General features: G+C 48.5%; 1 protein-coding gene across 2 annotated transcripts in view; it reads left to right on the forward strand.

The window, feature by feature from the left end:
• The window catches only part of LOC140362933 (arf-GAP with SH3 domain, ANK repeat and PH domain-containing protein 2-like), a 126,365-nt gene that overhangs the window by 82,646 nt on the left and 27,074 nt on the right, over positions 1 to 16,645 (forward strand). Inside the window, exons 10-13 of one of the 2 annotated variants that reach the window (XM_072452669.1) lie at positions 3,096 to 3,199; positions 9,104 to 9,173; positions 9,337 to 9,423; positions 15,121 to 15,208. In XM_072452669.1, the coding sequence (XP_072308770.1) occupies positions 3,096 to 3,199; positions 9,104 to 9,173; positions 9,337 to 9,423; positions 15,121 to 15,208 (349 nt within the window). The remainder of the gene's footprint in view (positions 1 to 3,095; positions 3,200 to 9,103; positions 9,174 to 9,336; positions 9,424 to 15,120; positions 15,209 to 16,645) is intronic. The other variant, XM_072459470.1, reaches the window with a different exon arrangement.

Consider the following 16,645-nt stretch of genomic DNA (forward strand, 5'->3'; position numbering starts at 1 on the left):
CTTGTTGGACAGTAGAAGACACTTGTGGACAGTAGAAGACACTTGTGGACAGTAGAAGACACTTTTGGACAGTAGAAGACACTTGTGGACAGTAGAAGACTCTTGTGGACAGTAGAAGTCTCTTGTGGACAGTAGAAGACACTTATGGACAGTAGAAGACTCTTGTGGACAGTAAAAGACTCTTAGGGACAGGAGAATACTCTTGTTGACAGTAGAAGACACTTGTGGACAGTAGAAGACTCTTGTGGACAGTAGAAGACTCTTGTGGACAGTAGAAGACACTTGTTGACAGTAGAAGACTCTTGTTGGACAGTAGAAGACACTTGTGGACAGTAGAAGACTCTTGTGGACAGTAGAAGTCTCTTGGGGACAGTAGAAGACACTTGTGGACAGTAGAAGACTCTTGTGGACAGTAGAAGACTCAGACTCTTGTGGACAGTAGAAGACACTTGTGGACAGTAGAAGACTCTTTTGGACAGTAAAAGACTCTAGTGGACAGTAGAAGACTCTTGTGGACAGTAGAAGACTCTCGTGGACAGTAGAAGACACTTGTGGACTGTAGAAGACTCTTATGGACAGTAGAATACTCTTGTGGACAGTAGAAGACACTTGTGGACAGTAGAAGACTCTTGTGGACAGTAGAAGGCTCTTATGGACAGTAGAATACTCTTGTGGACAGTAGAAGACACTTGTGGACAGTAGAAGACTCTTGTGGACAGTAGAAGACTCTTGTGGACAGTAGACAGTAGAAGACTCTTGTGGACAGTAGAAGACTTTTGTGGACAGTAGAAGACTCTTGGGGACAGTAGAAGACTCTTGGGGACAGTAGAAGACACTTGTGGACAGTAGAAGACTCTTGTGGACAGTAGAAGACTCTTTGGGACAGTAGAAGACACTTGTGGACAGTAGAAGACTCTTGTTGAAAGTAGAAGACTCGGACTCTTTTGGACAGTAGAAGACATTTGTGGACAGTAGAAGACACTTGTGGACAGTAGAAGACACTTGTGGACAGTAGAAGACTCGACACTTGTGGACAGTAGAAGACTCTTGTGGACAGTAGAAGACACTTGTGGATAGTAGAAGACTCTTGTGGACAGTAGAAGACTCTTGGACAGTAGAAGACTCTTGCTGACAGTAGAAGACACTTTTGGACAGTAGAAGACTCTTGGGGACAGTAGAAGACTCTTGGGGACAGTAGAAGACACTTGTGGACAGTAGAAGACACTTGTGGACAGTAGAAGACTCTTGTGGACAGTAGAAGACTCTTTTGGACAGTAGAATACTCTTGGGGACAGTAGAAGACACTTGTGGACAGTAGAAGACTCAGACTCTTTTGGACAGTAGAAGACATTTGTGGACAGTAGAAGACACTTTTGGACAGTAGAAGACTCTTGTGGACAGTAGAAGACACTTGTAGACAGTAGAAGACATTTGTGGACAGCAGAAGACACTTTTGGACAGTAGAAGACTCTTGTGGACAGTAGAAGACACTTGTGGACAGTAGAAGACACTTGTAGACAGTAGAAGACACTTGTGGACAGTAGAAGACTCTTGTGGACAGTAGAAGACACTTGTAGACAGTAGAAGACACTTGTAGACAGTAGAAGACACTTGTGGACAGTAGAAGACACTTGTGGACAGTAGAAGACAGTAGATAATTAATTATTATTTAATGCATTTGTTGCTTTGTTATAAGTTACAGGTCAAATCTTGTGTCATTTATAATAATTCATTAGTTCAAACAAACACACCATATTTTCCTGGCCCTGCCCCTCTCCTGGCCCCGCCCCTCTCCTGGCCCCGCCCCTCTCCTGGCCCCGCCCCTCGGCCACATTTTAGAACCCAATGTGGCCCTCCAGTCAAAAGGTTTGGGGACCACTGCTCTAAAGCTTCTGCCACACCCTCTGCCACACCCTCTGCCACACCCTTTGCCACACCCTCTGCCACACCCTTTGCCACACCCTCTGCCACACCCTCTGACACACCCTCTGCCACACCTTCTGACACACCCTCTGCCACACCCTCTGACACACCCTCTGCCACACCTTCTGACACACCCTCTGCCACACCCTTTGACACTCCCTCTGCCACGCCCTCTGCCACACCTTCTGCCACACCCTCTGCCACACCCTCTGCCACGCCTTCTGCCACACCCTCTGCCACGCCCTCTGCCACACCCTCTGCCACACCCTTTGCCACACCCTCTGCCACACCCTCTGACACACCCTCTGCCACACCTTCTGACACACCCTCTGCCACACCCTCTGACACACCCTCTGCCACGCCCTCTGCCACACCCTCTGACACACCCTCTGACACACCTTCTGCCACACCCTCTGCCACGCCCTCTGCCACACCCTTTGCCACACCCTCTGACACACCCTCTGACACACCTTCTGCCACACCCTCTGCCACGCCCTCTGCCACGCCCTCTGCCACACCCTCTGACACGCCCTCTGACACGCCCTCTGCCACACCCTCTGCCACACCCTCTGCCACACCCTCTGCCACACCCTCTGACACGCCCTCTGACACGCCCTCTGCCACACCCTCTGCCACACCCTCTGACACGCCCTCTGCCACACCCTCTGACACACCCTCTGACACACCCTCTGACACACCCTCTGACACGCCCTCTGCCACACCCTCTGCCACACCCTCTGACACACCCTCTGACACACCCTCTGCCACGCCCTCTGCCACACCCTCTGACACACCCTCTGACACACCTTCTGCCACACCCTCTGCCACACCCTCTGCCACGCCCTCTGCCACACCCTTTGCCACACCCTCTGACACACCCTCTGACACACCTTCTGCCACACCCTCTGCCACGCCCTCTGCCACGCCCTCTGCCACACCCTCTGACACGCCCTCTGACACGCCCTCTGCCACGCCCTCTGCCACACCCTCTGCCACACCCTCTGCCACACCCTCTGACACGCCCTCTGCCACACCCTCTGCCACACCCTCTGACACGCCCTCTGCCACACCCTCTGACACACCCTCTGACACACCCTCTGACACACCCTCTGACACGCCCTCTGCCACACCCTCTGCCACACCCTCTGACACACCCTCTGACACACCCTCAGGACTCTCAGGTGAAGCAGACCTCGGGTTACAGTCTTCACCAGCTTCAGGGAAACAAAGCCCACGGCACCGAGCGCTCAGGCGTTTTGTACAAGAGGAGCGAAGGGTGAGTTTAAACACTATAAACACCACCATAAACACTATTAAAAACACCACCATAAACATCACTATAAACACCACTAAAACACCACCATAAACACCACTATAAACACCACTATGAACACCACCATAAACACCACTAAAAACACCACTAAAAACACCACCATAAACACCACTAAAAACACCACTAAAAACACCACCATAAACACCACTATAAACACCACCATAAACACCACTATAAACACCACCATAAACACCACTAAAAACACCACCATAAACACTATTAAAAACACCACCATAAACATCACTATAAACACCACCATAAACACCACTATAAACACCACTATAAACACCACCATAAACACCACTAAAAACACCACCATAAACACCACCATAAACACCACTAAAAACACCACTATAAACACCACCATAAACACCACTAAAAACACCACCATAAACACCACCATAAACACCACTAAAAACACCACTAAAAACACCACCATAAACACCACTATAAACACCACCATAAACACCACTATAAACACCACCATAAACACCACTATAAACACCACCATAAACACCACTAAAAACACCACTATAAACACCACCATAAACACCACTAAAAACACCACTAAAAACACCACCATAAACACTATTAAAAACACCACCATAAACACCACTATAAACACCACCATAAACACCACTAAAAACACCACTAAAACACCACCATAAACACCACTATAAACACCACTATAAACACCACCATAAACACCACTAAAAACACCACCATAAACACCACTAAAAAACACTAAAAACACCACCATAAACACCATTAAAAACACCACTAAAAACACCACCATAAACACCACTAAAAGCGCCACTAAAAACACTATAAACACCATTAAAAACACCACCATAAACACCACTATAAACACCACCATAAACACCACTAAAAACACCAGTAAAAACACCACTATAAACACCACCATAAACACCACTATAAACACCACCATAAACACCACCATAAACACCACCATAAACACAACTATAAACACCACTAAAAACACCACCATAAACACCACTCAAAACACCACCATAAACACCACTATAAACACCACTAAAAACACCACCATAAACACCACTAAAAGCGCCACTAAAAACACTATAAACACCATTAAAAACACCACCATAAACACCACTATAAACACCACCATAAACACCACTAAAAACACCAGTAAAAACACCACTATAAACACCACCATAAACACCACTAAAAACACCACCATAAACACCACTATAAACACCACCATAAACACCACCATAAACACCACTAAAAACACCACCATAAACACCACTATAAACACCACCATAAACACCACCATAAACACCACTAAAACACCACTAAAACACCACTAAAAACACCACCATAAACACCACTCAAAACACCACCATAAACACCACTATAAACACCACCATAAACACCACCATAAACACCACTAAAACACCACTAAAACACCACTAAAAACACCACCATAAACACCACCATAAACACCACTAAAAACACCACCATAAACACCACTATAAACACCACTAAAACACCACCATAAACACCACCATAAACACCACTAAAAACACCATTAAAAACACCACTAAAAACACCACTAAAACACTACTATAAACACCACTATCAACACCAATAAAAAAGCCACTATAAACACAGCTAAAACATCACTAAAAACATCACAAAAAACACCTCTATAAACACGACTATAAACGCAACAAACATGAGATTAAACACGACTATAAACACCACTATGAACATGACTATAAACACGACTATATACGCAACGAATGTGAGTTTAAACACGACTATAAACACGACTATGAATGTGACTGAACACGACTATAAACACGACTATAAACGCAACGAATGTACGTTTAAACACCACTATAAACACCACTATAAATGCAACGAATGCGAGTTTAAACACGACCATAAACATGACTATAGACACAACGAATGTGAGTTTAAACACATTAAACGCAACAAATGTGAGTTTAAAGCCATCTTCATGACAACCATCAGTGTCACATTGAGCTGAGATCCACCTTAGCAGTAGCAGCTGATCCTTGAGATGAAACACACACCACGGAAAAGGAGGATCAAGAGCGCTCGGAGAGGGTCTAAGGACAGAGGGAGTGTCTAAGGACAGAGGGAGGCTCTAAGGACAGGAGGAGGGTCTAAGGACAGAAGGAGGCTCTAAGGACAGAAGGAGGGTCTAAGGACAGGAGGAGGGGCTAAGGACAGAAGGAGGGGCTAAGGACAGAGGAGGGTCTAAGGACAGAAGGAGGGTCTAAGGACAGAAGGAGGCTCTAAGGACAGAGGAGGGTCTAAGGACATCGCCCCTCGTCCCTATGGACATTGTTTAATCCGTTTCTCACTGTCGCCCTCAGAGGAAACTGTTGTTGTGATTTTGGCCGTTACAAAAATAAATTGAATTGAATGAACTGTCTGAGGCCCAGAGAGGCGAGGTACAACCAGAGGCCCAAACCTGAAGAATGAAGCAGGAGAATGTAGCTCAATGGCAAAAAGTGTAGCTCAATGGCAGAACGTGTAGCTCAATGGCAGAACGTGTAGCTCAATGGCAGAACGTGTAGCTCAATGGCAGAACGTGTAGCTCAATGGCAGAACGTGTAGCTCAATGGCAGAAAGTGTAGCTCAATGGCAGAAAGTGTAGCTCAATGGCAGAACGTGTAGCTCAATGGCAGAACGTGTAGCTCAATGGCAGAACGTGTAGCTCAATGGCAGAACGTGTAGCTCAATGGCAGAACGTGTAGCTCAATGGCAGAAAGTGTAGCTCAATGGCAGGGTAATAACAGCAGAGCAGACCCACCAAGGCTGAAACTGAACAGTGCTGGAAAGACGTGGGAGAAGTGTCCCACAACCGAGATGCTCAGGGGCCGATGGCTCCGAGAGAGGACCACAGCACCATCCCTTAACCCAGTTACCATAGTTACCATGACTGTGGAAGACATACAGCACCAGGCCCCGACATGATACATGCACCGGGCCCCTGACATGATACATGCACCGGGCCCCTGACATGATACATGCACCGGGCCCCTGACATGATACATGCACCGGGCCCCCGACATGATACATGCACCGGGCCCCTGACATGATACATGCACCGGGCCCCCGACATGATACGTGCACCGGGCCCCGACATGATACATGCACCGGGCCCCTGACATGATACATGCACCGGGCCCCTGACATGATACATGCACCGGGCCCCCGACATGATACATGCACCGGGCCCCTGACATGATACATGCACCGGGCCCCCGACATGATACGTGCACCGGGCCCCGACATGATACATGCACCGGGCCCCGACATGATACGTGCACCGGCCCCCGACATGATACGTGCACCGGGCCCCGACATGATACGTGCACCGGGCCCCGACATGATACGTGCACCTGACACACCTGCCACACCTGACACTGCCTGGATCCATTACAAGAAAGAATATGACTCAATGTCACACACTTGGATCATGGAATGTTTGGAGTTGTACAACATCAATGAGGCTCTAAGAGTCTTCATAGGAACTCCATGAAACTGTGAAAAACCACCTTGAGGCCAAAGGCAAGACACCTCCTCACTGCTGTTCTGCAGCGGTCTGAACCCTCTCACTGCTGTTCTGCAGAGGTCTGAACCCTCTCACTGCTGTTCTGCAGAGGTCTGAACCCCCTCACTGCTGTTCTGCAGAGGTCTGAACCCCCACACTGCTGTTCTGCAGAGGTCTGAACCCCCTCACTGCTGTTCTGCAGCGGTCTGAACCCTCTCACTGCTGTTCTGCAGAGGTCTGAACCCTCTCACTGCTGTTCTGCAGAGGTCTGAACCCTCTCACTGCTGTTCTGCAGAGGTCTGAACCCTCTCACTGCTGTTCTGCAGAGGTCTGAACCCCCTCACTGCTGTTCTGCAGCGGTCTGAACCCTCTCACTGCTGTTCTGCAGAGGTCTGAACCCTCTCACTGCTGTTCTGCAGCGGTCTGAACCCCCACACTGCTGTTCTGCAGAGGTCTGAACCCCCTCACTGCTGTTCTGCAGAGGTCTGAACCCCCTCACTGCGGTTCTGCAGAGGTCTGAACCCCCTCCACCATCAGTCACCTCCTCTACATGGATGACATCACACTGGATGCTAAGAGCGAGCGGGACATTCACACCACCAGGATCTACAGCTCACACATCAGAATGTCATTGTCATATCAGAAAGTGTGGTCCACACAGAGGGAAGGTGGTCCACACAGTCCCGGGCAATAAACAGCTACGCCCTGCCAGAGTCAGATGCCCTGTCAGTGTCAGATGCCCTGTCAGTGTCAGATGCCCTGTCAGTGTCAGATGCCCTGTCAGTGTCAGATGCCCTGCCAGTGTCAGATGCCCTGTCAGTGTCAGATGCCCTGCCAGTAATCCAATACCCTACAGGAATAATCAGGAGGCCAAAGGAGGAGATACAGACCACATATATGAAGCACGAAAGCTCCTGAACATGGAGGGTTCATCCCAAATCCAGCACTGAGACTGGACACTAGCCGTAAGGAAGGAGTCGGGGCTAGTGAGTGTGAGAGCCACTGTCCAGGACAAGACGTCCAAGATCCATAAGTACATCAAGGACAAGGCTCCTACAGAGGACGTGCTCAGTGTCTCAGACAATGAGGGACAGAGGATGATGAGGTGCTGGAGGGACAATCATGGGAGGCCACGACCCTACATGGGAGGACACGCCCCTACATGGGAGGACACGCCCCTACATGGGAGGACACGCCCCTACATGGGAGGACCTGCCCCTACATGGGACACGCCCCTACATGGGAGGACACGCCCCTACATGGGAGGCCACGCCCCTACATGGGAGGACACGCCCCTACATGGGAGGACCTGCCCCTACATGGGAGGACACACCCCTACATGGGAGGACCTGCCCCTACATGGGAGGACACGCCCCTACATGGGAGGACACGCCCCTACATGGGAGGACACACCCCTACATGGGAGGACCTGCCCCTACATGGGAGGACACGCCCCTACATGGGAGGACACGCCCCTACATGGGAGGACACACCCCTACATGGGAGGACCTGCCCCTACATGGGAGGACACGCCCCTACATGGGAGGACACGCCCCTACATGGGAGGACACGCCCCAACATGGGACACGCCCCTACATGGGAGGCCACGCCCCTACATGGGAGGACCTGCCCCTACATGGGAGGCCACGCCCCTACATGGGAGGCCACGCCCCTACATGGGAGGCCACGCCCCTACATGGGAGGACACGCCCCTACATGGGATGTACCACTGGACCACCACCTACCAATGGCTAAAAAGAGCCGGTCTGAAGCACAGAGGCCCTGATCTACCACCAGACAAGACCCAAGACCAAGACCCAAGACCAAGACCCAAGGTGTAGCTGTGCAAAGGCCCTGAGACAATCCCACACATAACGGCAGGTGCAGATGCTGCAGGGACAGCAAACATGGAGCTCCATCACCAGGAGCTGAAGAAACATCTGTGCACCAGAATGGAACCAACCGGACATAGTGGTGGTCTCAAGGGTCAGAGAGGAAAGCCGTGGTTGTTGACATTGCAGTTCATGAGATGGAAACATCTGATCCATCAATTGTAACACCACTGAAACAGGAGAGGGGACCAAGCAAAGCCCTGCCTCACCCCTTTTTCTAGAATTAGTGGGTCTGTCAGGCGACTAGTCCTGGTCCCGGTCCCGGTCCCGGTCCTGAACCTGGTCCCAGTCCCGGTCCCGGTCCTGAACCTGGTCCCGGTCCCGGACCCGGACCTGAACCTGGTCCCGGTCCTGGTCCTGACTTCTTGCTTCTCGTTTCAGTTTGAGGAAAGTTTGGCAGAAGAGGAAATGTTCGGTGAGAAATGGCTTCCTGACGATAAACCACGGCACGGTAAGAACGCTGCGCTCCTATTGGCTCCCTACACCACACGCCCCGCCCCCTCACACTTAAGTCCCGCCTCCCGCATGTCAATCAGAAACAGCACATCACAAACATCACATTTTGTTTTAGTTTCATTCATTTATTTATTTTATTTTTTTCTTTTATTTTGAAGTATTTTGAGGAGTCAGGAAGCGACCAATCACAGAGGCAGAGGATAAAGAGGAGGCGGAGCTTAAGGAGGAGGAGAACAAGGAAAAGGGTGAAGCAATGTGGAGGAAAAAACACATTTGGGGGAATTTATTTTGTGTTTTTGACTTTGAATGTATTTATTCTTGAGTTTATTTCTGCATGTGGAATAACCCGTCGCCGTGGTTTCCGTTCTAACCCAGTGTTTGCACGTTGTCATGGTTTCGGTTGTGTTTTGCTTGAGCAAAGATGCAGAGGCGAAGTGTGTAACATTATACATATATTAAATATGAGGCCATGTACACACCGCTCCGTGTGAGCGTCACAAACATGTCAGACCAAGAGGAGGCGGAGTTTACCTCAAAGTTAGACCCGTTCCATCCAATGAGAGGCTTTTCTCATCGTCACCTCCACTTCCTGCGTCCGGGTCGTTCAGTCGTGAGTTGTACTGGCTGAGCGGCAGAGATGGAGGAAGTGTTGGAGGAAGAGATGGAGGAAGAGATGGAGGAAGTGTTGGAGGAAGAGATGGAGGAAGAGGTGGAGGAAGAGACGGTGGAAGAGTTGGAGGAAGTGTTGGAGGAAGAGATGGAGGAAGAGGTGGAGGAAGAGACGGTGGAAGAGTTGGAGGAAGTGTTGGAGGAAGAGATGGAGGAAGAGGTGGAGGAAGAGCTGGCGGAAGAGATGGAGGAAGAGATGGTGGAAGAGTTGGAGGAAGAGATGGAGGAAGAGATAAGGAAGAGTTGGAGGAAGAGATGGAGGAAAAGATGGTGGAAGAGTTGGTGGAAGAGATGGAGGAAGAGATGGAGGAAGAGATGGAGGAAGAGATGGAGGAAGAGATGAGGAAGAGTTGGAGGAAGAGATGGAGGAAGAGATGGAGGAAGAGATGAGGAAGAGTTGGAGGAAGAGATGGAGGAAAAGATGGAGGAAGAGATGAGGAAGAGATGGAGGAAGAGATGAGGAAGAGTTGGAGGAAGAGATGGAGGAAAAGATGGTGGAAGAGATGGAGGAAGAGTTGGAGGAAGAGATGGAGGAAGAGTTGGAGGAAGAGATGGAGGAAGAGATGGAGGAAGAGATGAGGAAGAGATGAAGGAAGAGATGTAGGAAGAGTTGGAGGTAGAGATGGAGGAAAAGATGGTGGAAGAGTTGGAGGAAAAGATGGAGGAAGAGATGGAGAAAGAGTTGGAGGAAAAGTTGGAGGAACAGTTGGAGGAAGAGATGAGGAAGAGATGGAGGAAGAGATGGAGGAAGAGATGTAGGAAGAGTTGGAGGAAGAGATGGAGGAAAAGATGGTGGAAGAGATGAGGAAGAGTTGGAGGAAGAGATGGAGGAAGAGATGGAGGAAGAGATGAGGAAGAGTTGGAGGAAGAGATGGAGGAAAAGATGGAGGAAGAGATGAGGAAGAGATGGAGGAAGAGATGAGGAAGAGTTGGAGGAAGAGATGGAGGAAAAGATGGTGGAAGAGATGGAGGAAGAGTTGGAGGAAGAGATGGAGGAAGAGTTGGAGGAAGAGATGGAGGAAGAGATGGAGGAAGAGATGAGGAAGAGATGAAGGAAGAGATGTAGGAAGAGTTGGAGGTAGAGATGGAGGAAAAGATGGTGGAAGAGTTGGAGGAAAAGATGGAGGAAGAGATGGAGAAAGAGTTGGAGGAAAAGTTGGAGGAACAGTTGGAGGAAGAGATGAGGAAGAGATGGAGGAAGAGATGGAGGAAGAGATGTAGGAAGAGTTGGAGGAAGAGATGGAGGAAAAGATGGTGGAAGAGTTGGTGGAAGAGATGGAGGAAGAGATGGAGGAAGAGTTGGAGGAAGAGTTGGAGGAAGAGTTGGAGGAAGAGTTGGAGGAAGAGATGGAGGAAGAGATGGAGGAAAAGATGGTGGAAGAGTTGGTGGAAGAGATGGAGGAAGAGATGGAGGAACAGTTGGAGGAAGAGATGGAGGAAGAGTTGGAGGAAGAGATGGAGGAAAAGATGGAGGAAGAGATAAGGAAAAGTTGGAGGAAGAGTTGGAGGAAAAGTTGGAGGAAGAGTTGGAGGAAGAGATGAGGAAGAGTTGGAGGAAGAGTTGGAGGAAGACATGGTGGAAGAGTTGGTGGAAGAGTTGGAGGAAGAGATGAGGAAGAGTTGGAGGAAGAGATGGAGGAAAAGTTGGAGGAAGAGTTGGAGGAAGAGATGGTGGAAGAGTTGGTGGAAGAGATGAGGAAAAATTGGAGGAAGAGTTGGAGGAAGAATTGGAGGAAAAGTTGGAGGAAGAGATGGAAGAAGAGTTGGAGGAAGAGATGAGGAAGAGATGGAGGAAAAGTTGAGGAAGAATTGGAGGAAAAGTTGGTGGAAGAGTTGGAGGAAGAGTTGGAGAAAGAGATGGTGGAAGAGTTGGAGAAAGAGATGGTGGAAGAGTTAGAGGAAGAGATGAGGAAGAGATGGAGGAAAAGTTGGAGGAAGAGTTGGAGGAAGAGTTGGAGGAAAAGATGACGAAGAGTTGGAGGAAGAGATGGAGGAAAAGATGGAGGAAGAGATGAGGAAGAGATGGAGGAAGATATGAGGAAGAGTTGGAGGAAGAGATGGAGGAAAAGATGGTGTAAGAGATGGAGGAAGAGATGGAGGAAGAGTTGGAGGAAGAGATGGAGGAAGAGATGGAGGAAGAGATGAGGAAGAGATGAAGGAAGAGATGTAGGAAGAGTTGGAGGTAGAGATGGAGGAAAAGATGGTGGAAGAGTTGGAGGAAAAGATGGAGGAAGAGATGGAGAAAGAGTTGGAGGAAAAGTTGGAGGAACAGTTGGAGGAAGAGATGAGGAAGAGATGGAGGAAGAGATGGAGGAAGAGATGTAGGAAGAGTTGGAGGAAGAGATGGAGGAAGAGATGGAGGAAGAGTTGGTGGAAGAGATGGAGGAAGAGTTGGAGGAAGAGTTGGAGGAAGAGTTGGAGGAAGAGTTGGAGGAAGAGTTGGAGGAAGAGATGGAGGAAGAGATGGAGGAAAAGATGGTGGAAGAGTTGGTGGAGGGATGGAGGAAGAGATGGAGGAACAGTTGGAGGAAGAGATGGAGGAAGAGTTGGAGGAAGAGATGGAGGAAAAGATGGAGGAAGAGATAAGGAAAAGTTGGAGGAAGAGTTGGAGGAAAAGTTGGAGGAAGAGTTGGAGGAAGAGATGAGGAAGAGTTGGAGGAAGAGTTGGAGGAAGACATGGTGGAAGAGTTGGTGGAAGAGTTGGAGGAAGAGATGAGGAAGAGTTGGAGGAAGAGATGGAGGAAAAGTTGGAGGAAGAGTTGGAGGAAGAGATGGTGGAAGAGTTGGTGGAAGAGATGAGGAAAAATTGGAGGAAGAGTTGGAGGAAGAATTGGAGGAAAAGTTGGAGGAAGAGATGGAAGAAGAGTTGGAGGAAGAGATGAGGAAGAGATGGAGGAAAAGTTGAGGAAGAATTGGAGGAAAAGTTGGTGGAAGAGTTGGAGGAAGAGTTGGAGAAAGAGATGGTGGAAGAGTTGGAGAAAGAGATGGTGGAAGAGTTGGAGGAAGAGTTGGAGGAAGACATGGTGGAAGAGTTGGTGGAAGAGTTGGAGGAAGAGATGAGGAAGAGTTGGAGGAAGAGATGGAGGAAAAGTTGGAGGAAGAGTTGGAGGAAGAGATGGTGGAAGAGTTGGTGGAAGAGATGAGGAAAAATTGGAGGAAGAGTTGGAGGAAGAATTGGAGGAAAAGTTGGAGGAAGAGATGGAAGAAGAGTTGGAGGAAGAGATGAGGAAGAGATGGAGGAAAAGTTGAGGAAGAATTGGAGGAAAAGTTGGTGGAAGAGTTGGAGGAAGAGTTGGAGAAAGAGATGGTGGAAGAGTTGGAGAAAGAGATGGTGGAAGAGTTGGAGGAAGAGATGAGGAAGAGATGGAGGAAAAGTTGGAGGAAGAGTTGGAGGAAGAGTTGGAGGAAAAGATGACGAAGAGTTGGAGGAAGAGATGGAGGAAAAGATGGAGGAAGAGATGAGGAAGAGATGGAGGAAGAGATGAGGAAGAGTTGGAGGAAGAGATGGAGGAAAAGATGGTGTAAGAGATGGAGGAAGAGATGGAGGAAGAGTTGGAGGAAGAGATGGAGGAAGAGATGGAGGAAGAGATGAGGAAGAGATGAAGGAAGAGATGTAGGAAGAGTTGGAGGTAGAGATGGAGGAAAAGATGGTGGAAGAGTTGGAGGAAAAGATGGAGGAAGAGATGGAGAAAGAGTTGGAGGAAAAGTTGGAGGAACAGTTGGAGGAAGAGATGAGGAAGAGATGGAGGAAGAGATGGAGGAAGAGATGTAGGAAGAGTTGGAGGAAGAGATGGAGGAAAAGATGGTGGAAGAGTTGGTGGAAGAGATGGAGGAAGAGTTGGAGGAAGAGTTGGAGGAAGAGTTGGAGGAAGAGTTGGAGGAAGAGATGGAGGAAGAGATGGAGGAAAAGATGGTGGAAGAGTTGGTGGAAGAGATGGAGGAAGAGATGGAGGAACAGTTGGAGGAAGAGATGGAGGAAGAGTTGGAGGAAGAGATGGAGGAAAAGATGGAGGAAGAGATAAGGAAAAGTTGGAGGAAGAGTTGGAGGAAAAGTTGGAGGAAGAGTTGGAGGAAGAGATGAGGAAGAGTTGGAGGAAGAGTTGGAGGAAGACATGGTGGAAGAGTTGGTGGAAGAGTTGGAGGAAGAGATGAGGAAGAGTTGGAGGAAAAGTTGGAGGAAGAGTTGGAGGAAGAGATGGTGGAAGAGTTGGTGGAAGAGATGAGGAAAAATTGGAGGAAGAGTTGGAGGAAGAATTGGAGGAAAAGTTGGAGGAAGAGTTGGAGGAAGAGATGAGGAAGAGATGGAGGAAAAGTTGAGGAAGAATTGGAGGAAAAGTTGGTGGAAGAGTTGGAGGAAGAGTTGGAGAAAGAGATGGTGGAAGAGTTGGAGAAAGAGATGGTGGAAGAGTTGGAGGAAAAGTTGGAGGAAGAGTTGGAGGAAGAGTTGGAGGAAAAGATGACGAAGAGTTGGAGGAAGAGATGGAGGAAAAGTTGGAGGAAGAGTTGGAGGAAGAGATGGAGGAAGAGTTGGAGGAAAAGTTGGAGGAAGAGTTGGAGGCAGAGATGGAGGAAGAGTTGGAGGCAGAGATGGAGGAAGAGTTGAACGAAGTGATGGAGGAAAAGATGGAGGAAGAGTTGGAGGAAGAGTTGGTGGAAGAGATGGAGGAAGAGTTGGTGGAAGAGTTGGAGGAAAAGTTGTAGGAAGAGTTGTAGGAAGAGTTGTAGGAAGAGTTGTAGGAAGAGTTGTAGGAAGAGTTGTAGGAAGAGTTGAACGAAGAGTTGGAGGAAAAGATGGAGGAAAAGATGGAGAAAGAGTTGGTGGAAGAGATGGAGGAATAGTTATTCGGTGCAATAAAGTTGCTAAGCTCTCGTTCTGTGCGATGCGACAAGAGGCAGCAGTCGTCGTGTTTGCAAAATCGAGCAGGAAAAAAGCATTTGTACAAACAAAAGCCACAGAATTCTCAAAGGATGCATGTCGTCATAAACATGATTCATTGTTTATCACAGACGACAGGTCCAAGGACACTCGGCTACGTGTGGACATGGCCTAAGTATGTAAACAAGAACATTTAAAAGCCTGAGAGCCATGTGAGCGTCCTCCAGGGGGCGCTGTGACATCAGAGCAGCTTTAAACACATTTAACACTTATCTGCAGAATTATGACTGATTTCAACAGTAACAGATCAACATTTTGATCATTCTGATGAAACAAGGTCGATCAGGGCCGAACCTCGGACTCGCTCTTGGTCTGATGCGTCTGCTTTTTGTTTCAGGCGAATCGACCTCCAGCCAAACTGAACCTGCTCACCTGCCAAGTCAAGAGGAACCCTGAGGAGAAGAAGAGCTTTGACCTGTTCTCCCGTAAGACCTGCTTTAGACCTGCTTTAGTCCTGCTTTAGACCGGCTTTAGACCTGCTTTAGTCCTGCTTTAGACCTGCTTTAGACCTGCTTTAGTCCTGCTTTAGTCCTGCTTTAGTCCTGCTTTAGTCCTGCTTTAGACCTGCTTTAGACCGGCTTTAGACCTGCTTTAGTCCTGCTTTAGACCTGCTTTAGACCTGCTTTAGACCTGCTTTAGACCTGCTTTAGTCCTGCTTTAGTCCTGCTTTAGACCTGCTTTAGTCCTGCTTTAGTCCTGCTTTTGTCCTTCTTTAGTCCTGCTTTAGTCCTGCTTTAGTCCTGCTTTAGTCCTGCTTTAGACCTGCTTTAGTCCTGCTTTAGTCCTGCTTTAGACCTGCTTTAGTCCTGCTTTAGTCCTGCTTTAGTCCTGCTTTAGTCCTGCTTTAGACCTGCTTTAGTCCTGCTTTAGTCCTGCTTTAGTCCTGCTTTAGTCCTGCTTTAGTCCTGCTTTAGACCTGCTTTAGTCCTGCTTTAGACCTGCTTTAGTCCTGCTTTAGACCTGCTTTAGTCCTGCTTTAGTCCTGCTTTAGCCCTGCTTTAGACCTGCTTTAGTCCTGCTTTAGACCTGCTTTAGTCCTGCTTTAGACCTGCTTTAGTCCCGCTTTAGACCTGCTTTAGTCCTGCTTTAGTCCTGCTTTAGACCTGCTTTTGTCCTTCTTTAGTCCTGCTTTAGACCGGCTTTAGACCTGCTTTAGTCCTGCTTTAGACCTGCTTTAGTCCTGATTTAGTCCTGCTTTAGTCCTGGTTTAGTCCTGCTTTAGACCTGCTTTAGACCTGCTTTAGTCCTGCTTTAGTCCTGCTTTAGTCCTGCTTTAGACCTGCTTTAGTCCTGCTTTAGTCCTGCTTTAGTCCTGCTTTAGACCTGCTTTAGTCCTGCTTTAGTCCTGCTTCAGTCCTGCTTTAGTCCTGCTTTAGTCCTGCTTTAGTCCTGCTTTAGACCTGCTTTAGACCTGCTTTAGACCTGCTTTAGACCTGCTTTAGTCCTGCTTTAGTCCTGCTTTAGTCCTGCTTTAGACCTGCTTTAGTCCTGCTTTAGTCCTGCTTTAGACCTGCTTTTGTCCTTCTTTAGTCCTGCTTTAGTCCTGGTTTAGTCCTGCTTTAGTCCTGCTTTAGTCCTGCTTTAGACCTGCTTTAGACCTGCTTTAGTCCTGCTTTAGACCTGCTTTAGTCCTGCTTTAGTCCTGCTTTAGACCTGCTTTAGACTTGCTTTAGACCCGCTTTAGTCCTGCTTTAGTCCTGCTTTAGACCTGCTTTAGTCCTGCTTTAGTCCTGCTTTAGTCCTGCTTTAGACCTGCTTTAGTCCTGATTTAGTCCTGCTTTAGTCCTGGTTTAGTCCTGCTTTAGACCTGCTTTAGACCTGCTTTAGTCCTGCTTTAGTCCTGCTTTAGTCCTGCTTTAGAC

This window comes from Eucyclogobius newberryi, unplaced genomic scaffold, assembly GCF_026437365.1.
Source record: "Eucyclogobius newberryi isolate DKJ021-1_F unplaced genomic scaffold, fEucNew1.0.hap1 SCAF_1, whole genome shotgun sequence".
Lineage (NCBI taxonomy): Eukaryota > Metazoa > Chordata > Actinopteri > Gobiiformes > Gobiidae > Eucyclogobius > Eucyclogobius newberryi.